Source organism: Citrus clementina, unplaced genomic scaffold (assembly GCF_000493195.1).
Source record: "Citrus clementina cultivar Clemenules unplaced genomic scaffold, Citrus_clementina_v1.0 scaffold_1, whole genome shotgun sequence".
NCBI classification, from domain to species: Eukaryota; Viridiplantae; Streptophyta; class Magnoliopsida; order Sapindales; family Rutaceae; genus Citrus; species Citrus x clementina.
In genome coordinates, this window is record NW_006263303.1 from 22,315,813 (window position 1) to 22,339,932 (window position 24,120).

The 24,120-nt window shown below is 35.2% G+C and overlaps 2 protein-coding genes across 4 annotated transcripts in view; both read left to right on the forward strand.

The window, feature by feature from the left end:
• The first annotated feature begins 1,055 nt into the window (after positions 1-1,055).
• LOC18055409 (calcium-dependent protein kinase 33) overlaps positions 1,056-24,120 on the forward strand; it is a 39,743-nt gene continuing 16,678 nt past the window's right edge. The window contains exon 1 of the mRNA XM_024192394.1: positions 1,056-1,418. Coding sequence (XP_024048162.1) covers positions 1,082-1,418 — 337 coding nt within the window. The 5' untranslated portion in view covers positions 1,056-1,081. The remainder of the gene's footprint in view (positions 1,419-24,120) is intronic.
• Positions 7,650-24,120, forward strand: part of LOC18055410 (protein ACCELERATED CELL DEATH 6) — a 41,550-nt gene continuing 25,079 nt past the window's right edge. Inside the window, exons 1-4 of one of the 3 annotated variants that reach the window (XM_006452302.2) lie at positions 7,650-7,676; positions 8,166-8,788; positions 8,894-9,432; positions 9,872-10,462. In XM_006452302.2, coding sequence (XP_006452365.1) covers positions 8,176-8,788; positions 8,894-9,432; positions 9,872-10,462 — 1,743 coding nt within the window. In that variant the 5' untranslated portion in view covers positions 7,650-7,676; positions 8,166-8,175. Of the gene's footprint in view, positions 7,677-8,165; positions 8,789-8,893; positions 9,433-9,871; positions 10,463-24,120 lie in introns of those variants that run through there. The other 2 variants (XM_024192392.1, XM_024192390.1) reach the window with 2 other exon arrangements.

The following is a 24,120-nucleotide window of genomic DNA, read 5'->3' on the forward strand; positions in this document are numbered from 1 at the left end:
TGAATAGTACTGTATACGTGAATAGTGCCATATACGTGAACAGTACCGTATACATGAATAGTGCCGTATACGTGAACAGTACCGTATACGTGAACAGTACCGTATACGTGAATAGTGACTGACTCCAAAAATACAACCAATAGCTCTGATACCACTGTTAGGTAATTGGTGGATGAAGCAAACACGCAGCTAAAGTAAAATTGGAAAGAAAATAAAGAACAAGCACACTAGAGGACACCAAAAATTACGTGGTTCGGCTTTTAGCCTACATCCACGGGTGAAGACAGAAGGAAATATTTTACTAGTGAAAAGGAGTTACAAGTATTGTAGTATTTTAGCTCACTTCTCAAAACCCCAATACATCCAAACTCTTTAAATCACTATAACAAGAGCTTATAAATTCAAGCTCTCTAAACTCTCTCTCAACTGCTAAATTGCTCTTAGAATGGAATGAATAAGCTCTTCATTTGCACTTGTATTTATAGCAAAATGATGGCCAAGAAAGTTAAAGCCGTGTTCACCAAATTCTTCATCAAAACCGTGTTCATCAAATTCAATCTACAAAGCCGTGTGCCACCATTCTTTCAAACTTGCTGCAAGCTGACCATCTAGATGGCTGCTTTAGACCATCTAGATGGCCACTTTATTTGACATCCATTTGATAAAGTTTGATAATTTAATTTTTTTTTCTTTGGTTATCATTGATTAATTTCAAATAATTATATATATCACTTTAATTTATATATCTCAGGTCCTGCATACTCTTGGAAAATCATTATCCCGGTTTTATTCCTTCGCTTACCTTAATCCTCTATTGGGTTTCTAGTTTGGTTTTAATTTTTAAAGATCAGTACTTGAGCAGTCTTTAGCAGAATCAATGGGGTGTAGTGTAAGCAAAAGCCAACGCGATCCAATTCTTGGTAAACCTTATGAAGATGTTATGTTACATTTCACTTTCGGTAGAATGTTGGGTAGGGGTCAATTTGGCGTGAGTTATTTATGTACTGAGAATTCAACCAATAGGCAATTTGCTTGCAAGTCTATGGCTAAGAAGCCAAAGACGAAATATGCAGAAAATGATATGATGATCAGAAGAGAGATTCAGATAAGACAGCTCTCGAGCGGGCAGCCTAACATTGTCGAGTTAAAGAGTGCTCATGAGGATGAGACAGCTGTGCATGTGGTTATGGAATTATGTCAAGGTGGTGATCTGTTTGATAGGATTATTGCCAAGAGTTATTATAGTGAGAGAGATGCAGCCCCTGTACTCAGGGTTATTGTGAATGCTGTGAATGTCTGCCACTCCATGGGCGTTATGCACAGGGATCTCAAACCTGAGAATTTCTCCTTCATCAGCAGGGATGACAATGCTCTTTTGAAGGTCACTGATTTTGGGTCCGCACTTCTCTTTGAAGAGGGTAATTTCTCGTCCTTGATTAATTAATTAGCGACAATTTTTTATAATATGCAAATTGGTCGTTTCCTTTCCTGAACCGTTTTTTTTTTTTTAACTGTTTTCAAGAGTTAAGCTTAGATGGTGAGAAGATATTTAAAAAAAAAAAAAGAAATCGTTTTATTAATATGAAATCTGACGCAATATTATCATATTAATAATAAAAAAATAAAATCAACCAACACCGTAATCTTAAGATACAATTTATTTTTTAAGATGAATTAAACATCAAATTATTTTATTTTATTTTATTTTATGAAAAGCCTTGACGAAGCAAGGAAATTTATTAAAATAGAAAAGGGTGGTGGAATTTACAGGGATGGCAATAGAGTGGGGTAGGGGTGGGGAGACCTACCCCATTCCCCATCCCATTAAAAAATTTTGCCTTCATTCGTCGTTTCATTTTCCAATAAATTTAGTGGCGTGGGGATGGAGAATCCCCATGTGGGGAATGATTTTATCATCCCCACCCCATTTCCCATTTGCCTATTTTATAGCAAGTATAAATATACAATTTTAGAAAATTAAAAATTAGAGACTTAAAATAAAATCATTACCATATTATAAAGTATTTAAATTATTTTTAAAAAAATCTCTAAAAATTTGAAACAATATCTTAAAATGCTATCAAAACTGAAAAATATTTGAAGAGAACAATACCTTAAAAGAGAGAAAAAAAAACATAACAATGTTTTAGAGTTGAAAAAAAATTATATTGTAGGATTTTCTTTTATTCATATCATGTTTATATTACAAAAAGATTAAAAAAAATTATTAATTGACATTATAGTTGATAAAATAAAAATTATTAAATAAGAATTAAAAACATATTTATATATAATGGGGATTAGGGTGGGGGTGGGGTGGGGAGTACAAAACCAAACCCAACCCCATTAAGAATTTGAGGATTATTTTTCCCCCACTCTCCACCCTATTCCCCAAAAATTATTCAAAATTTTCCCCATTTGGGTGGGACTCCATAGGGCCTCTAACCCATGGAGAATTTTGCCATCCCTACCTGTGGAGAATTTTATCATCCCTAAGAACTTATGGCTGGAACCATGAGTGCATCTGAAGTTCATATTACAAAATTTCTTACGACAATTGACCCAACGATTACGAAGTTGCCGGGGAGGCCTAAGAGTTCGTTCTAAGAAAAAGAGCACAATCAACATAGAGTCAATTTCCACCACCCTTAACCATAAACCAAATCAATCACCAAAGAAGCAGACATAAAAGCAGTGTTATTATCCATGTCAATCTATAAATAAATCAATCAAAAGAAAAAGTTTTCAAATTAATCAACTAAGTTATGTCTAAAGGGTGGGTAATTTATTTTTTACTTAAAACAATGAAATAAATTTTTTTCATTAAATATATTCAATCCCATGGTAGATGAATGATGATACATTTGTCACATTTTGGCTTTAAATCTACGGCATTGAAATTTTAATACATCTCGAATTTAAGTAATAAGTTTAGGTTAAGAATTTAAGTTGAACCAACCATATCTAAATCCTCTCTCTTTTGAATTGTCAACTGGTCCCTTAACGTCTTTGACACAGTTGCATTAGCCTATAGCCCAAAAAAAAAAAAGTTAAATTTGAGGGTTATGAGACTTTTGATTTTATCCGCTGGAAAGATAATTTTTACAATTTTAGTCTTCCTTTGCGCCAATGGGGTGTGACTTTTTATATGAAGTTAACAATTTTAATAATTGTAGGCTGTCGGATGGGCAGAGTGATCAAGCATTTATATTATGGCAAGATGGGGTGGAAAATCTATTATTTGTTATTGATATCTATTGTGCGTGGAATGCGGAATCAAGCGCATCAAATAATTATAGAAAAATAAAAGACACAAAATTTACGTGGTTTGCAATATGCCTACGTTCACGGGAGCAAGAGAAAAATAATTGTAATATTAACAATTATTTGAGTACAAATTTGAGTAAAGAAATCTCATTTTTCCAGAACCCAAATACACACAGTACTCTCACACACACTCTCCAATTGCTCACAGTCTCAAAACTCTCAAAAACTTAAAAACTTATAAGCTTAACAAATGAAAAACCCCCTGTATTTATAGGAGGTATTTTGCACTATTACAAATTCGGCGCTCACCAACAATTTGTCAAATTGTCAAAGTTGTTGTGAATTTGTCAAATTGTCATATGCTTCACCAACTCCTTTGGCTTCAATTTCCACGATTCCAACCACATGCTTCATCCAAATTTCTAAGGGTTGGTGCCAACTTTTCAAGCTTTGCATGCTTAGCCACATGCATGTGTCAAATTTCCAAGGTTTGGTGCCAACTTTGGCCAATTTGTCACCATGTTTTGTCAACTTTTCAACAATTCTCCACCTCAGCGAAGATTTATCCAAATGTGAGCTGACTTACCAACGGATCATCATCCCCAGAGCGATCGAGCATTTATATTATGGCAATAAGGGTACATTGTATAATCAGCACAGCACAACAAAATCATTATAGATTGGGTTGGCACCCTCACCCCGACAGGCTTTTTCCCCTTTCAAACAGATTTGAAGCATGTTAGATTGTAAATTAGCCCCAGGCCTTTTGCTCTTTACAGCCAAGCAAGTCTTGGATTATCTTCTTACATATACATTACGGCAGGTGCTTGATTTGTATTTTTTATTACTTCGCTCAACAGAATAAAATTGCTGAATTGAATTTCAGAGCTAAAATGGCTAAATGCTAATTTTATTTGTGTACAAGATGATCAGACATAATAGAGTAAGCTTTCTTTACCAATGATTTTTTTAGTAATGTTATGTTTACATAGATAAAATATTTAATAAAGATACTCACTGATGTGACATTTTATATGGATCACTTATTGACTAGATTATAAAAATCAAATGTAAGTAATTAATAATGAAATCAATTTATACATGATCACGAAATCTATCAATGAAATAAGCACAACAAATAAGCATAATGATATTATTTTAATTTGATAGAAGTGGCTTTCTCTCTCTCTCTCTTTTTTTTAGTTTCTCTTTTGAGAAGAGTTTTTCTAATATAACAAATCTTCTTAAACAACGAATTTTAATTTAGGTTCTAATTTTTTTTATATCGAAGTTGTTATTAAATAACATGCTTATGGGACTAAATGACATAACCCACCACATCAACTGAAAATGCGGATTGTGAGTTAATCCCACCTATAACAAATAATAGATTAACAATCGTTCTGAAAAAGTCAAATGAATAATTAATTTAATAAATGCAATTTGAGCGTTAAGCGCTGAAAGTGACCAAATTACAAATTAACAATTAAATTACTCACTGCTAAAGTGCTAATCATATATAGCCGACCATTTGGTTTATTATATATTAAAAGCAGTGACTGAATACACTATGTTGAGGGCCGACATACCTTATAGTGCGCGACGAGATGTGTGGTGTGTTCTCATCCAATGAGAAGTGGGGCCCAAAACATAGCTCTGTTAATAAGAATTCACCAAGCGTTTCATCGTGCATCATAAAATGTGCGGCAGGCGGCAGCGCGTATTTGATCAAAATTCACATTATGTTTGTTTGTGAATAATTATAAGCACAGCGACAAAACTATTACATAGGATGATAGTTACATCATTTCTGCGTTTTCATTTTGTTTGATATTCTGAGCTGTTAATAACTCATACCCGATAATTTCTTCATAAGAGAGCATATAATGAATATACTATTCCTTGACACCTGCATGTTGCCAGATGCCAGTGGTTGAAAGGATACCGTTAAACCCCTGTTAAAATGAAGTAGTCTTAGTTCTGAGGAGAAAATTATGGTGCAACGGTGGTATCGTGCCACCATTGCATCCAACCGTTGGATTCCAATGGATCCGTCCATTCAAGTGAATCCAACGGTTAGATGCAACGATCGTACCGTACCACCGTTGCACCGTAGTCGGACCCTACTTCTGATTGGGTAATTGTAGACAGACAATTTTGGATTAGAATTTTCTCCCTATGAGTAAAGACGATCGCATAATAAATAGATTTTGACTATATGCTAACAAAAATTGACATGTATTAAAAGATTTTTTAAAAGTTCGATGATACTTATTCAAAAATTTCACTCATAATATTTTAATATTTGATCATTTATGTAACATTTTTTTGTCTACCGAAATAATTTGTTTTAAAATAAATCAAAAAATTCAATTTTTAAATCTTGTTGGCATTGAGATATAGATTATGACGACATTTTTAATTGTTCATACCGTATTGATTAATGTTATATGAATATCAAAACAACCACGTCCTTAAATAATTACTATATAATGTTTTAGTAGGGTAATACTTATGTTTGTTCAGATGGAATATAAAATAATACTATACAAATTATCTCCATACGAAGCAGGATCAAAGAACGAAATTTTAAATTAATTTTGCAATCATTAGATTAAAAAACATTGAAGAGATTAAAAAAAACTGAAGGGTGATGATTAAATGAGATGGATCGTTAATTTTATTAATATTTTTTTATCCCTCTCTCTCCTGTCTTTAATAATATTTCTTTCCTTCAATGTTTTTTTAATGCTCTCCACTGCCTTTCTCTCCTTCTTTCTCTATCTGTTGTTAATTATTTGTTTATCTTTCATGTCATATTAAAAAAAAGAAAAAAAACGATTATTTTTCTTCTTCCATCTATTCTCTCCTTTTCTAGAAAAATATATTTACTCTATTCATGCGCACAAACAAATTTCTCCTTTTTTTTTTTTTTCAGAGAATGAGGTCGGCAGTGATTTTATCAATTGTCATTTGTTCGATTCCCCTGTGGCCTAACTTCTAAAGCACGGTAACATTGAGAAGAGAGAGAGAGGAGGGAAAAGTAAGAGAGAATTGAAGAAAATAATTTATTATCATAGTATAAGATGCACGCTAATTTATTGGTATTTAAAATTAAAAAATTTTAATAATAGTTTTTTTTTGATACATTGATATATTACAATCATGATATTGACAATAAAAAATCTGTTGGGACTTGTCTTGAGTAATTCTATTACAACACAACCCGAATATCAATTCTCACTAAATTGGAGAGAGATTTACCCTCACTATTAATATTAGAGAGAAATCAATCATATTCTAATGTGGGGAGCCAATTAACTCCTATTATACAAAGATACAAGTTCCGTACTGACCTTGAGTTTGGACTTGAACCCTTGCCCTTAAGGTTGTTAAAGCTCGAGGGCATGGGCGTGCCAATGGGCCTATAGCCCATTGGCATAATAGTTTTAAACTTAAGTATCTTCAAATAAATTTTAACCTAATGATCGATCCAATACATTAAAAGAAAATAAAACATTATTTTTAATTCAGGTTTATTTTTATTTTGAAGTGGTTCCCACTCAAATAATCATATTGCCCTTTTACCTAACTATGCTATGATAGCTATCGTGTTGTTTTTTTGGGGGATTGTGGACTTGATCAATGCGCCAAAACCATTAGGGCATAACCAATATTAACACACCTACTTAATAAAATATCATTAACGTCAACTGAGACACCAACGTATTGGTATAATGGTTGATTTAAAGAAGGGAAAATTCTTGGGTATCTTAAGAGTATTGTTCTTTTTTCACCAACTTTTCGTCATGGATATACTAAATAAAGACTTGGAGTGCGATGGGCGTTGGGTTCGATTTTATCCTACGCACAGCGATATTTTGGTCAAAGTCATTTTTTTATTGAAATGTATCATTTAAAGATTAAAAAAAAGCGAGTGATATTTTATCCTATAATTTGTGTAAACAAATTCCACTTGAAAAAAGTTCCCCAAAAAAAAAAAAAAAATTCATGGGGATAGTTTGTTTGTTTAATTAAAAATTAACAATCAAATTAATAAATAGCTAGCATTTCTCCATGTGACTGCGGGAGTAAAATTTCTCATAATATAATAATAAATATCTCCTTCCTTAATAAATTTTTAAGATGGACTTCAGATGAACTACATCAATGACATGTAGTACCAATTAATCATATGAACTGCATCAATGACATGTAGTACCAATTAATCATATAGGAATATTTATTCTCGTATAAGTCATTTTTTTTTCAGTAAAAAGAAGGTTTTAAAGTCCTCTCTTTCGGCCAAACCGATTTCGTCTGGTCTCCTCTCCTCTGGTCTACGCGCTGTGCACTGCTACTTTGCCCTGAGATTCTTGCTTTTGTTGTGTGGTTCAAGACTCTGGAAGGTATGTTTTCATTTAACTTAATTTTTAACTTCAAAATTTCGTACACCGATTTTGATTAAACTTTAGATCAACAATAGTCCATGCTATCCCGAAGCTTCCTTCTCCATCCCCTCTCTTATCTTATCCTTTTTGTCTCTCTCACTTACTCTTTCCTCTCCCTTTTTCACAAACTCCTTGAAGCTTTTAACAATTTTCACACTCAGGTAATTTAAATTCAAGTTAGACTTGAACTTGAATCTTTCAAAATCTAGAACAATGTAAACGTAATGTTTTGAAATAACAAAAAAAAATCTTTTAAAGTCTAGTAACCTATTTTTTCACACCTAATTTAAATCTTATTTTCAATATGATTAAGTTGGTTGAGAAACTCAGTGTAATCAGCTTTGATAGAAGGATATTTTTCCCGAAAACGGCTTCCTTAATTCTTTGTTGCTTCTCTATGTAATGCTACATCAATAATCGTTGTCATAGCTGAATTCGTACGTACAGAGAATCGATAATGGATCAAGAACTACTCGAGGTACTGAGAAATGGGGATGAAAATAAAATCAAGCAACTCGCACTTCGTCAGAATATTTTCAGTACCTCAAGTCCCGGAGGAAACACAGTCCTGCATATGGCTGTCAGATTCAGAAACCAACAAGTGATACGGGAGATTCTGAGGCAACAGAATTTTATTGCCTTGAGACTCCATTACTCACTTCTCCGTCAGAAAAACCTGATGGATGAGACTCCGCTGCATATTGCTGCCAGGATTGGTAACCGCGCTATCGTTAGTGAAATCGTGAAATATGTGCCTGCGGTGAATCAAGCGGGTCCCCTTCCGGTACTTGAAAGCCTTTTTCGGATGAGAGATATCGAAGGTAACACACCTCTGCATAACGCTGTAACAAACCAACACAAGCGTGTGATTCGGATTCTGGTTGAAAAGGATAGTGTTCCGAGTAGCTATATTAATAAAGCTTACCAGACCCCACTCTCAATCGCCATTGATGCAAGGTTAAATGATAGTGCATGTTTCATCATCGATAAAAGTCCCGAGTCTCTCAACACCACTAGATTGCCAGATGAACTGACACTTCTTCATTTTGTTGTCATGAGGCAAAACTATGGTGAGCCGGCCCGTGATTAATTAATTTTTCATTTCTTTAAACGAATGTCTTCAGTATATATAGTTTGAGATTTTTCTGAAGGCATGCAATTCCTGCAATTTATAGATATCATGGTCAAGATACTGGGAACAAACAAAGAACTCATCGATCGGTTAGACTGGCACCAGAGGAATCCTCTTCATTATGCAGCGGCCTCGGGTAATGTTAAAATGGCACAACGCTTGTTAGAAGAAAGCAAACAGCTTGCATATAAACGGGACTGCAATGGTGAGACGCCTCTTCACTTGGCCGCAGAGAATGGCAAACTAAAGGTCTTGAAACTGCTTATCAACAAATACCCAGATGCTATTGAGATCCGCGACAACAGTGATCGCAGCATCCTCCATGTTGCTGCTAAACATGGAAATTGGAATATCGTGTCATTTATTCTCAAGTCCCCTGAAATGGAAAATTTGATTAACTTAGTTGATAGAAATGGAAATACGCCGTTGCATCTGGCTGCAATGGGCTTGCATAGCGATGTGGTTTTCACTCTCTCCAGACATAAGAGTGTAAACATCAGGGCAAAAAACCGCAGCGCCAGAAACAATATTGCTCTAGAAATTGCTGAGATAACTAGAGCCGATGGAAAGGAGATCCAAAAGGTACATTCACTTTCTTTCGTACTCTTGTTAAGGCGAACATGCACAAATCGACAAGCTTGCATAATTTCTTGAAGAATCCTTGATAAAACATTTATTTTAAAATTGAATTATTTAGCAACCAAACAAAAGCATTGACAAATAATTAATTATTTAATTAGAATTCCATATTTGTGTTCGGCCGAGGACAAAGCCTAAAACACATAGAGTTAGTACAACTATTTAGAGATTTATATCAAGGATTTTGATGTGTTCTAGATTGTCCATCCTTCTAAGGGATCCCTCTCTTTAGCCTAACCGTCTATTCTTCTTTGTGCAAGTCTGGGCATTTTTATTTTGGTTTTAGAAGATATGTCGTAATTTCTCTAAATTTTTCAATTGTGGGGTTACTTGCGTTCGTTTAAACAACTGTATATATATTTACGTGCTCTGCTCTACTCAGCACTTGACATTAAAAGCGCTGAAGACGGCCTACGCAAAACGAGCTCTGTCTGCCGAAGAACTCCAACAGAAAAGGCAGGTTTCTAAAGAAGAAGGTGAAAAAGGCAAAGAAATGGCTCAAACACTCTCGGTGATGGCGACACTGATAGCCACATTCACATTCACAGCAGCCTTTACAATTCCAGGGGGCGTCAAAAGTGATGGTCCCGACGAGGGCACGGCAACTCTGCTTCACAGAGCAAGTTTCCAGGCATTTGTGATCACAGATACCATAGCCATGACTTCAGCCATGGCTGCAGCCGCCATTATATTTTGGTCGTTTTGGAGAAGCAAAACTGAATCACTTATGGACACACTTCCTTTGGCCATTGGGTTCACTTGGATTGCACTCGTATCAATGACACTAGCATTTGTGACGGGTTTGTATGCCGTGTTGTCTAACAGTTTGGCCATCACCATTGCGGTTTGTGTGATTGGTTGCCTATTGCCCTTCATTTTTTATGTCTCTGCTCCTTTCTTTATGATTGTATTTGATCAAACTGACGTCAATCCTTTTGCGCTCGTTGTACGTTTCGTAAGAGATGCTTTGTAAAAGCGTGCGTCTTACAATAGTGTGTAAACTTGATGCTCATTATTATCTTGTTAATCCTCATAAACTCATCTACTTCCATCACTTGTTCACTTTTCGAGAAAGAAAAATGAGTGTTTGGTAAGCAAGAAAGTGTTAGGAAATTGGTGGGTGAAGCAGACACGCAGCTAAAATAAAATTAGAAGAAAAATAAAGAACAAGCACAATAGAGGACACCAGAAATTACGTGGTTCAGTTTTTAGCCTACGTCCACGGGCAAAGACAGAAGGAAATATTTTATTAGTGAAAAGGAGTTATAAGTATTGTAGTAGTTTAGCTCACTACCCAAAACCCCAATACACCCAAACTCTCAAATCACTAAAATAAGAGCTTATAAATGCAAGCTCTTAAACTCTCTCTCAACTCCCTAAATTGCTCTCTCAAGATTGGATGAAAAATGAGGGTGGGAAGCCCTCTTTATATAGCCAAAATTTTGGCTCTTTTTTTTTTTTTTTAATGGAGTCATTCAACACGGCACCACCAATAATGGCAGGCTGTGCTGAATGTTGAATGGTTGGCACCGGCCATCTAGATGGCCGGCGCCAGCCATGACTTTCAACATTCTCCCACTTGGAGATTAGAGTGAAAAGCAATTAATCTCCACACCATCCTTTCTGCTTCGCCATAATCATGTTGCCTACGTTTCTGCTAGGCCACAAGAGAATCTACTCCAGATAAACTTGTCAGCATTTATTGGCTTGGTCAAAACATCTGCTAGGTTCTCCTTCGTATGGATTTTCTGTAAATCCACACTTCCATCTTCCACTACTTCTCGAACGAAGTGATACTGAACTCCTATGTGCTTTGTTCTGGAATGAAAGGCTGGATTCCTTGCAATGTGCAAGGCACTCTGACTGTCACAAAACACAGGAATTTTATGTTGTTTGTGCCCGAGCTCCTCCAATAACCTTTGTATCCAAATAGCTTCCTTGCAAGCTTGTGTAGCTGCCATATATTCTGCTTCTGTTGTAGATAAAGCCACAACGGTCTGCAGTTTCGAAACCCAGCTTACAGCTGCTCCTGCAAGTGCAAACACATAACCAGTAGTGGATTTCCTTTTATTAAGGTCTCCTGCAAAATCTGAATCCACATAGCCCCTGACAGTAAATTCTGATCCTCCATAACATAATGCAACATCTAAGGTTCCTCTGATGTATCTTAGAATCCTCTTCACAGCTATCCAATGCTCTTCACCAGGATTCGCCATGTATCGACTGACTGCTCCCACTGCTTGTGCAATGTCCGGTCTTGTACATATCATAGCGAACATTAAACTTCCCACTGCTGATGCATACGGTACTCGAGACATCTCCTTCCTCTCTGCTTCATTGCTAGGACACATACTTGAGGATAATTTGAAATTAACAGGAAGTGGGGTAGAAATTGACTTACAATCTTGCATGTTGAAGCGCCGCAAGATTTTCTTCAAATAATTCTTCTGCGAAAGCCAAATCTTCTTGTTATTTCTGTCTCAGTGAATTTGCATCCCTAGAATCTTGTTTGCTGGTCCCAAGTCCTTCATTTCAAACTCTCTAGCCAACTGTGCCTTCAATTCTTGGATTCAATCTTTGTTGGGACCTGCTACCAACATGTCATCCACATACAACAGCAAAATGATGAAATCATTATCTTCAAACCTCTTGTATTATGTACAATGATCTGAACTGAGTCTGTTGTATCCAAGGCTCATGATGAAGGAATCAAATCTCTTATACCAACACCTCGGCGCCTGTTTGAGACCGTATAGAGATTTGTTCAACCTGCAAACTAAGTTCTCCTTTCCTTTTTCTGCAAAACCTTCTGGTTGGAGCATATATATTTCTTCTTCAAGTTCTCCATGAAGAAATGCAGTTTTCATATCCAACTGCTCAAGATGTAAGTCAAATGTAGCACACATCGCCAAGACTACTCTGACTGTTGTGAGTCGAACCACCGGAGAAAATATCTCGTTGAAGTCAATACCTTCTTTCTGAGCATATCCTTTCACCACCAATCTCACACAATACCGCTCCACTTGATCATTGCCATCACGTTTGATCTTGTAGACCCATTTGTTTCCAATGGCTTTTCTTCCACGTGGTAGTGGTACAAGTTCCCATGTCTTGTTCTTGTGTAGAGCTTCAATTTCTTCCTGCATTGCTGTTATCCACAAAGCAACATCTGAGCTGTTTAAAGCTTCATGGAAAGTTGAAGGCTCTCCATCCTCTGTTAGAAGACAGTATGCAACGTTGATCTCTGTGACATACTCCGAGTGCCACGCCGACGGTCGTCTCTCACGAGTTGACCGACGAACTTCTGGAGCCTCAAACTCGACTAGTTCTTGTTCTTCGTGCTCTGGTGCTGCTTCCGAAGAATCTGAATCTTCTAGATTATTTTCAACATATACTGGTACAGTCTCTGACTTTTCTTTTACAGTGCCATCATCTCCATCTTTTCTTTGCAGTTGATCTTCTACAAAGATAACATCTCTGCTGATGATGATCTTGTGGGCAGTGGGGTCCCACAGACGATACCCCTTTACTCCATCAGCATACCCCAAGAAAATACATCTTCTAGATTTTGCATCCAGCTTTGTTCTTTCTTAGGCATTGTACATCACGTACACAGGACATCCAAATGCATGTAGGTAGGAATAATCAGCTGGCTTTCCAGTCCATATCTCTATCGCCGTCTTCAACCCAATAGCTGTAGATGGCGACCGATTTACTATATAACAGGCAGTTTTGGCTGCTTCTGCCCAGAATGAATTGGGTAGACCAGCAGTCCTCAACATAGCTCTTATTATTTCTATAAGAGTTCTGTTCATCCGCTCTGCCACTCCGTTTTGTTGAAGAGTGTATGCTACCGTGAACTGCCTCTGAATACCTTCTTGCTTACAGAAAGTAAGAAACTCGCCGTCTGTATACTCTCCACCATTATCTGTCCTCAAGCACTTGATCTTTTTACTAGATTCAAGTTCCACCCGCATTTTATATTCTTTAAACACTAGAAATACATCTGACTTTTTCCTAATTGGATACACCCAACATCTTCTGGAATAATCATCAATGAAAGTCACCATGTACTTTGCACCTCCCATGGATATATCCGGTGATTCCCAAACATCAGAATGAATCAAGTCTAGAATGCATTTACTTCTAGCAATAGATCTACTGAACTTTAATCTATACTGCTTACTTGTAACACAATGCTCGCAAAATGGTAAACTTACCGATTTGAGCCCCGGAAGTAATTTTCGTTCAGAGAGAATCTTCAAGCCTTGTTCTGACATGTGACCAAGTTTGAGATGCCACATCATCGTTGACTCTTCTCCATTTGATGCGACACACGCATTAGCCTCATGTAGTGTTTCTCCTTTAAGCATGAATAGATTAACACCGATCTTTTCTGCCTTCATCAATACAAGCGCGCCTTTAACGATCTTCATAATTCCATTCTCCACATGAGTTTTGCACCCATGATTGTCTATTTGTCCCAAAGACAATAGATTTTTCTTCAGGCCGTTGACATGTCGTACCTCCCCAATTGTGCGAATTGTACCATCAAACATTTTTATTTTGATAGTACCAATACCAGCGATCTCCAAGGCATGATCGTTACCTATATATACAGATCCTCCTGAGATAGGTTCATATGTGTGGAACCATTCTCTCCTAGAGGTCATGTGCTAGGTAGCTCCTGAGTCTATAAGCCAAACATCAGAAAGTCATTTTCTGCCTTCTGAAACAGTTGTTGCCTCACTGTAGAGAATTTCGCCATCATCCGAGATACTTGCTGCACACCCCTGAGCATTTGATGACTCAGGTTCTTTGCCCTCTTTTCTCTTCTGGTTACTCCAACACTCTTTCTTGACATGCCCTTTCTTGCCACAGTTGTAGCATTTAATATTCTTCTTACTTCTGGATTTTGATCTACCATGACTTTGACTCCCACTGGGGCCACGTTCTGTTGATCTCCTCTCGTCACCGATAGCGCCTCCGCTTGCTGCGAACTTGCTTGTCTGTTTTCCTTATTTTTCCGCCTGCTCTCATCATTTAATACGGAGGCTGCAACATCGTCGAAAACTAGACTGTCCACTGGATTGTTGTTCGTCAGGTTGATGATGAGTTGATCATACGAATCTGGTAGACTTTGAAGTAGAAGTTCTGCACGTTCATTTTCCTCTATATTATGACCCAATATTGTGAGTTGTGAAAATAGAGTCTTCAAGGTGTTGATGTGGTCGGTCACCATTGTAGATTCTGCCATTCGAAGAGTATAGAGTTTTCTCTTCAAGAAGATTTTATTGTGTAGTGACTTGGCCTCGTATAATTTTGTGAGAGTATCCCATATTTCCTTCGCTGTATTTTTCTCTGCCACACTGGATAATACTCCATCTGCAAGTGCCAAGTGTAGATCAGAAATGGCGCTGCCGTCTACCTCGTTCCACTTGTCATCAGTTATCTCCATGGGCCTTTCTCCAATTGCTACCAAGCAATTATTTTTCCTCAATACAGCTTTCATCTTCATTTTCCACAACGAAAAATTATTTCCGTTAAACTTCTCAATTTCATACTTTGCCGCCATTTTGTTGATAAATACTGCACACAAGCTAGTGTACCACCTTGAATAGTTGTGAGTATGTGTGAGAATGCATACCAGGAAAGTTCCCAGGAAAGACTGGAGGGGTCACAATGGTCCCACTTAAAACCCAGACTCCTTAAGCTTTTATCGCCTTTGTGACAAAACTTTCCTAGACATGTACAAAATCACACAGTTGCTTTACTCACACCACTATTCCCTGCTTTGCACCGCAAAATTCTTGGATCGCTTCCACCGTTTCACGTGAATAGTGCCGTATACGTGAATAGTACCGTATACGTGAACAAAACCGTATACGTGAACAATATCGTATACGTGAATAGTATCGTATACATATACAGTGCCATATACGTGAATAGTACCCCTTACGTGAACAGTTTCTGACTCCAAAAAAATACAACCAATAGCTCTGATACCACTGTTAGGAAATTGGTGGGTGAAGCAGACACGCAGCTAAAATAAAATTAGAAGAAAAATAAAGAACAAACACAATAGAGGACACCAGAAATTACGTGGTTCGGCTTTTAGCCTACGTCCACGGGCAAAGACAGAAGGAAATATTTTACTAGTGAAAAGGAGTTATAAGTATTGTAGTATTTTAGCTCATTACCCAAAATTCCAATACACCCAAACTCTCAAATCACTAAAATAAGAGGCTTATAAATGCAAGCTCTTAAACTCTCTCTCAACTCCCTAAATTGCTCTCTCAAGATTGGATGAAAAATGAGGGTGGGAAGCCCTCTTTATATAGCCAAAATTTTGGCTCTTTTTTTTTTTTAATGGAGTCATTCAACACGGCACCACCAATAATGGCGGGCCGTGTTGAATGATGAATGGTTGGCACCGGCCATCTAGATGGCCAGCGCCAGCCATGACTTTCAACAGAAAGTTCTAGAAACTAAAGGAAAGTTTGAAGAGAAGTTCTGGAAACAATGCTCAAATCTGTTATAGATCAGAAACTAATGAGAATGACTACAACCTAGCTTATATAGTAACTCTAATGAATCTAACAAATTGATCATAGAAGGTACTAGACTATTCTACACAGTAAAGAGTTTGTCACAATTGCAGCTGACATGTATAACTAATTTTGACATGTCTGCAGCTAAGATTTATTCAACTATTTGACTACTGAGTGAGCTTGTGGTGCTCTGCTTTCTCTGTTTCACACATGGTAACATCCCTCCTCAAGCTGAACTATTCAGGACGAATGTTCAGCTTGGTTCTGAGATAATGAAACTGTCCATAAGTCAAAGCTTTAGTAAGTATGTTGGCAGTCTGATCAGCACTAGGAACAAAACAGACTATGTTTTGATTAGCTCGAACTTTTTTATGAATTAAATGTATATCCAGCTCAATGTGTTTGGTTTTGGCATGATACACTGGATTTGTAGCCAAAAAAATTGCTCCTTGATTTTCACACCACCTAATTGGTGTATGATCAATTTTGAGCTTTCATTCAATGAGAAAAGCTTTAATCCACAGAACTTCCTATCATCTTTGTCACATTCCCAATCTGAATCTGTAAAGTGATTAATCTGCTAACTGCCATTAGAAGAGAACTAAAGCCCATAATGAATTGTCCCCTTCAAGTACATAAGTAGTCTTTTGCATGCCTGTAAATGCTCATCTGTTGGGCGAAAAGAAATTGAATTGACTTGTTCACTGAATTATTGTTTCAGGTCTTGTCAATGTTACATGTTGCAATGCCCCTATAGTACTTCTATACTAAGAGGCATTTGAGATAATAGTTCCTCGGTTTTTAGTAAGAGAATGAGATGTAACCATTGGAGTTGGTTTTGGACTGCATGTGTTCATACCATGTTTAACCAGCAAGTCGGCCATGTATTTACTTTGTGAGAAGTGAGCTTTCCTTGCTTTTGTTAACTTCTATGCCAAGGAAATAATGAAAGCTCTCCTAAGTTTGTTAACTTCTATGCTAAGGAAATAATGAAAGCTCTCCTAAGTCTTCACGAGCAAATGTGTCTTGTATAGCAAATATCATTTTAATACACTTTGAGGATTAGATCCAGTGATAATAAAATGTCATCAACATAGGCTAATACCAGCAAAATGTGACTAGCATCCTATCTAAAAAATAAAGAAGAATCCAGCTTTGAATGCTTAAAGTTCCATATTGAGTTGTCATTGCACTCTTGAATTTATCAAAACAGCCTCTAGGTGCCTATTTGAGACCATGCAATACCTTTTGTAGCTTACATATATGATGAGGTTTAGAAAGGTCAACAAAACCCTCTGGTTGTGCCATGTACACAACTTCAACAAGGATGTCATTGAGAAAGACATTATTAACATCAAATTTTCTAATAACCCATTTGCTCATCACTGTTGAACTCAGAATTATTCTCACTATAGAAGCCTTAATAACAGGGCTAAAGGTTTCAGTGTAATTTACACTATAAGCTTGATAAAAACCTTTTGCAACAAATCTAGTTTTGTGCCTTGAAATTAAGCCATCTGAGTTTATTAATTCTGAAAACCCACCATCTTGAATGATGTTATTGGCTGCACTATAATCTAAGTATGATTGTTCTAAAGAGCATTAAACTATTCTTGCATAGCATTAAACCATTTTGGATCTTATAACACTTGAGTTATTAAGGTTGGTTTGGTTGGTTAAGCTAAAAGGGCAGTAAGATAGGTTTTAGGTTTGAAAATGCCAGCCTTAAACTTAGTAATTATAAGATGACCAGCAAATTGAAAATGAGGTAAATCATGATCAAGAAATGAATGTGAAAATATACTGATGATTAGTGAATTTGGTGAGTTATAATTTGAGTGAGATATAAGAGAATAAGAATGTGACGTTGTATTGGTGATTAGTGAATTTGATGAGTTATAGTTTGAGTCCAATATAAGAGGATTATAAGGTGGTAGAGAAGAGAATATTTACTATGATGATTATTGTGAAACACCTTGGGAATCAGTTGATACATGGGGTGTTTGAAGGACTTGTATCGCAGAATTTGACATTTTATTGTCAGAACTTGACAAACATGAATCAAAGATAGAGGAGAAATCAACACCTGACTTATAGGGAAAGGATTTTTCATAAAAAGTGACATGATTCGAAATGTAGACTCTCTAGAAGAATGCAAACATTGATAACCTTTATGATGTGGATTGTAACCTATTAAAAATACATCTTTATGTCCTAAATTCAAGTTTTTGTTTGCTATAGGGCTTGAGATAAGGGTAACAGGCACAACGAAATACTCCAAGAATAGAGTAGTCTCATTTTTTTTTTAGAAAGTTTGAAATAAAGTGAAATGTTATTCAAAATAGGAGTAGGCAATCTATTTATAAGAAAAATAGTAGTGTGAAATGCATTCCACTAGAAGCTAAGAGGCGAATTGGATTGAGCTAACAAGGTCAGCCTAATATCAACTATATGCGTATGTTTTCTCTCTATTTTTTTATTATAGATATGAGGATAAGGATGCTTGAAGTGAATATCAGAAGTAGTTAACAGGGAAGAAAAAGATCTGCATTCACCTCATAATCTGTTTGAACTGCTTTTAACATTTTATCAAGATGCTTTTTACTTAAGGTTTTAGAGGTAGTAAAAACTTGTAAAGAATCAGATTAGTTGTCAGTGGAAAAATCTATGTGAACCTGTTATAATCATCTAAGATTGATACATTATAATTGTAACCTTGAGTAGAAATAATGTGTGAAACCCCCAAAGATTAGCATAAAATAATCGTAATGGTGTTGTTGTTTTAGTAATAACAGAATCAACATGTTTAAGACGATTCTTGCCATATTGACAAGCATTACAAAAGCTAAGATCCACGGTTTTATTAATACTAGCAAATACATTACAAGTCTTTATAACAATTTTTAGTGTGTGTAGAGCTGGATGATCAAATCTCTAATGAAGTAGATTAATATAAAAAAGGAATATAGACACTGATAAGACAACTTGATTACATGACTTATTAATACCAATAAATGCAACTGAACTAAACACATTAGAATTATGAAAAGTAGCAAAGATGGACGCAAGTTTATTGTAAAGATCTTGACAGCACTGAATTAAAGAGCCTTCACTTGACACTTGAAGAGAAGAAGAAATTTCTTGAATATGATACAAGCCCTCTTTTGCTAACCCTCCATGCAAAAGGATTCATATTTTCCTGCCATTAATAAAATAGAAAATTTCAACAAATTCAACAATAACATCATTATCAGTTAAGAATTATGAGATTTTTAATAATTTTTTAATAATGTCTAGACTATAGAGGACATGGTTGAGAAGTAATGAGTCATGTATTAATGTAGCAAGCAATACAGATCCAACATGTTTAATTTGCAATGCATTTCCATTTCCAACAAGCAGTCATTATGATCCAAGATAAGGTTTTAGATCAAAGAGCTTAACTAAGTCATTTGTTATATGACCTGAAGCTTTAGCATCTATATACCAAATGGATCCTCTCTTGCTTCTAGAGAAAGAACAACTTGAGAAGTAAAAGGTGGGTTGAATTTTGGAGCATGATTCATCCATTGTAGCAATTAAAAGCAATATGATGATTGGGATAAGAAGTGTATAAGCCATATGAGGTTGATGAATAACTAATACCAATTATAACACCCCAAATTCACTCAATAATCGCAAGAGAAATTTGGAATGAAACCTCATAGCGTTAATCTTATTGCAATTCTCAAAAGAAAATTAATATTAGCCGTAGTTGAAACATAGTCTCTAAAATAATAAATATAACAGTAATCCCCCAAACTAAAAATTCAGGTCTAAATAATAACCAGAGTCGCAACGATTTATTCATTAGAAAATGCCAAAGCTTTTCAGCTAACAAATTCTCTTCTCTAGACAAAAAAGGCCCACATCTCTAAAATCAATCTGCAAAATATTAGAGATGAGGGGTTAGCTGTCAGCTTGGTAAGCAAACTCATGCATAAGATTACTAATAACAATAATGTACATGATAATCATTTTCAAGTACCATAAGTTAAAAATCAATAATCATTTTATAATCTAATACACATGTACAGTAAAACTCATAATCAGTTCAATCATAACGTAATAATTGTTGAGTGTTAGAAAATGTATATTTATAAAAGAGAAAATCGTCATTTTACACTTCAAGTTTTCCTAACACTTCTACTTTTATGTATTTTAGCCTCTTGTAATTTAATTATGTGTATTTTATTTTAATTAAGTATTTTATGCATTTTAGGGGTATCATGGTCATTTCACAATGAACGAGAGATCAGATGGCAAAACGGACATCACTTTTGAACTCAGGACAGTCGAAAACCTTAGGAGGAGTATAAAAGGAAAAATAGCACAGTTCACATGTACGACACTATTCACATGTACGATATTGTCCATGTTACTGTTTACGACACTGTTCACATAGACGGAATGATGATGTGGCATTGACCGATGATGTGACATTGACTGATGAGGTGTCACGATTCCATTGGAGAAAATTCTTATGCACTGTTGATCGGTGACGTGGCCGCATATTAGTGGACCAAAAATCGCGCGTACGGTACATGCATATACACAGGATTATTTTAAACCAAATCGCGTCACTGTTCAAGCCGATTGACTATTCAAACCGCGTGGTCAAACCGTGTCACTGTTCAAACCGCGTACTGTTGACGGATGACGTGGCGCAATCCTAAGCGTCCAAACTGTTTTTAATCTGATGGCCATGATTTACCCAATGTATCTATAAAAAGGGGGCCTTCCCGCCCTAATTTGGTATCTCTGAATCCATTTTTGGGATTCATTTTATGTAATTCCTTCTCCATCTTATATTTTCTACGTATTTTAATAAATTTTCATTTTGCCCTTAATTTAATTATGAGTAGCTAATTTTCTTTCAAGATTGGGTTGAAGGTGAAGTCTCAACATGTGTCATGGGCTTTATTTGGTAAATTTATTTTCTCTTCCCCTCTAATTTTTGTGGATGTTTTGACTTTTCGTCGACAAATAATAATAATCTTGTCTAGATACCGCTCTGGTTTCACCGGCTCCCTAGTACAAGGTTATTATTATTTGGCACAATAAGCCCTTAGCACCATATTGATTAGAGTGTGGTTCATGAGGTGTGAATTTCCCCCTCATGATTTAATTGGCACTAATACGGAATATTTAGCCCATGGTGCATGTTGATGCGGATCCAGATACCCAAGCGCTTCAATTATTATAGTTTCCACTTTAATTTAATTATGTCATTTCAATTTAAATTTTAGGATATTCTAAATCATCTTTATCATAATTCCAACCACCCATTTAGAAAAATTAATTCTACATATAATTAAAATCAACATTCTCGTGGGATCGACACTCGTCACTATTGATCTATACTATAATAGATTCGTGCGCTTGTGAGTTCAATAAAATTTGCACAACAATAATCATTTTCAATAAATAATCATCAAAGAAATCATTTATCAATAAAACTTTTTCATCTGTTCAATTGCTCATGCCATAAAGTGTCACTTGTATTCCCGATGACCTCAACACAGTAAATCACTTTAACCCCGGTGACCCGATCAGTAGTTTAGTAAGTCACTTTAACCCCAGTGACTCGGTCAATAGTTCAATCAAGGTATGTTACCGTGCAATAATCGTTAATAAATGAACACAATGTAGCTAGTTGTTCAGCAATATTAGTAACGGTAACGACAGACAATGAGGCAAAACCTTAAACACAATTTTTAGTGTTTCAATAATTGCTCTTCTAAGATCAATTTATGAAAAGACAAGTATTTTAAAGTAGTTTTTAAAACAAATTTAAGAAAATATTTTAAGTAAGTTTTTAGTCAAAATAAAACTTATTCTCATAAACTATAACGGTAAATTTACTTTGATATAATAAAATGCCAATACACAAGAAATCCATTATTCTTTACATATATATTTACCTATATACTTATAATAAACATTATGCATGAATTCACTTATCTCGATTCAAAGCAAACAATAATAACCCCAATCATACGAGCTCACTCTTATCCTATAATTATCAAGATAAGATTCTTGTTAGTATTTTACTCAATTTTGACCTTGATAAGAAAACCCAAAAACCTTAAACCATTTACTCTTACTTAAGCACATTAATTCACTAAACTAGACTAGACCATCTTGCAGGAGTTGATTTCTAACAAGTTATAACTAGGGGTGGGCAAAACTGGGTTCGGGTCGGGTTTGGGTCAACCCGATCGGGTTTCGAGTTGTTCGGGTTAGTCAAGAATCAATCCGAACTTAACCCGAACTATTGACCCGACCCGAATTATATTCGGGTCGGATCAGGTCGGGTCAATAATTCAGGTTAAGTTCGGGTTGGATTTAAAACGGGTCGGATTGAGTTCGGGTCAGTTCAGGTCAAATCGGGTCAGTTCGGATCGGGTGAAATCGGGTCGAGTCGGGTCAATTCGGGTCAAATTCAATTAATGCAATTTTGAGCTCTTTTTTTCCTATTTTTGTAGTTTTTATGATAGTTTTAAGACATTTTTCTTAATTGTAGTCATTTTTACTAATTTTCAACTGAAAAAAAAAAAAGAAAAGAAAATGCTATTAAATCAAATGAATAAAGTTAAAATGCTAGAATATGATTATTTACCTATTGGCTTGGAGGGTAGGATTTTAGGACTATTATTTGCTCAACCAACAAAGTCCAAACTTAATAAAACTTAAAATTAATAAAAACTTAAAATTAATACAAACTTACAAAGTCCAAAACACAATTTCCAAATAATGTCTTTGAAAGTTTGAAACACAAACTCACAAAATCAAAAACTTTAAACATAATTAAATTGTTTAGAAACACAAATCACAAAGTTCAAAGTTCAAAGTTCAATGTTCAAACATTAAAACTAAATAGGCTTTCTTGGTTCCTCCACCTTGGTTGCTTCATGGCTCCATGCAAGCACTTTGACAAGTTCTAAATTCAAATTTTTTAACTCCAAGTTCAAGTGCCGATTGCCTAGAGAAAGATTGAAAAAATGTACAATAAATATTTTCTTTAAGCCACATTGCAAATGAACAAACTCAATTCCTATAAAAAATTTAGCAAATAAACCAAATTCATAAGGTTACACATCAAACACAAACACAAACACAAATAAATAAATCTAATTCATATCTTTAATTAAGCTAAAGGGGTGTTACAATATTTCTAATTTATATTATATCATTATAAATTTATAATTACAAATAAATATATATGTTTACCAAATTTTTCAATACACACACACTGCAAATTTTAGGACTATACATATATATATATATATATATATATATATATATATATATATATATATATATATATATATATATATATATTTATTTATTTATTTATTTATTTATTTATTTATTTATTTTATGGCATTCATCACCAAATCAAGTTAATAATAATACTAGACAATAATAACATTCTATCAACTTCAACTTGTCTAACTAAAACAATTACAAATTAGACTTAAAATTTAAAACTATAACAACTATAATTATAGTTTAAATTACAACCAAATACTAATAGTACTATAATATCAAATTATGAATAATAATGTATATTAAAAGTTACCTTTCAAATATCCATAACACCAATGTCGGCGTTCACCGCTTCTACTGTCGAAGCTTGCGATCTTATAAGCTCTATAAAATCCAAAAAAAAATAAAAATAGTAACTCAAATACATGACTGCATGTAGATGTTCTATATAAAGTTATAATGCATTTTAAATAATTTATGTATAGAATGTATGATAAAAAAATTAAAAACATTACCTTCTTGTAATTCCATATGAAACATTTGCTCCTTAATATCTTCTTGGAGGTTGTAGACGGGATTGGCAAAAAGTTTAGACTGCAGCCAATTTTCAATGCATATCAATGCCTCAACCATACCCGGTGCTAAAGGCAGACTCAGATGCCATTGTGGAAACAGGAACAACGAGGACATCTCTTGTAATTTTCTCCAGAATTGGATACCTCAATCCATTCACCCTCCACCAAAGCAAAACATTAAGTTTAAGATTGCT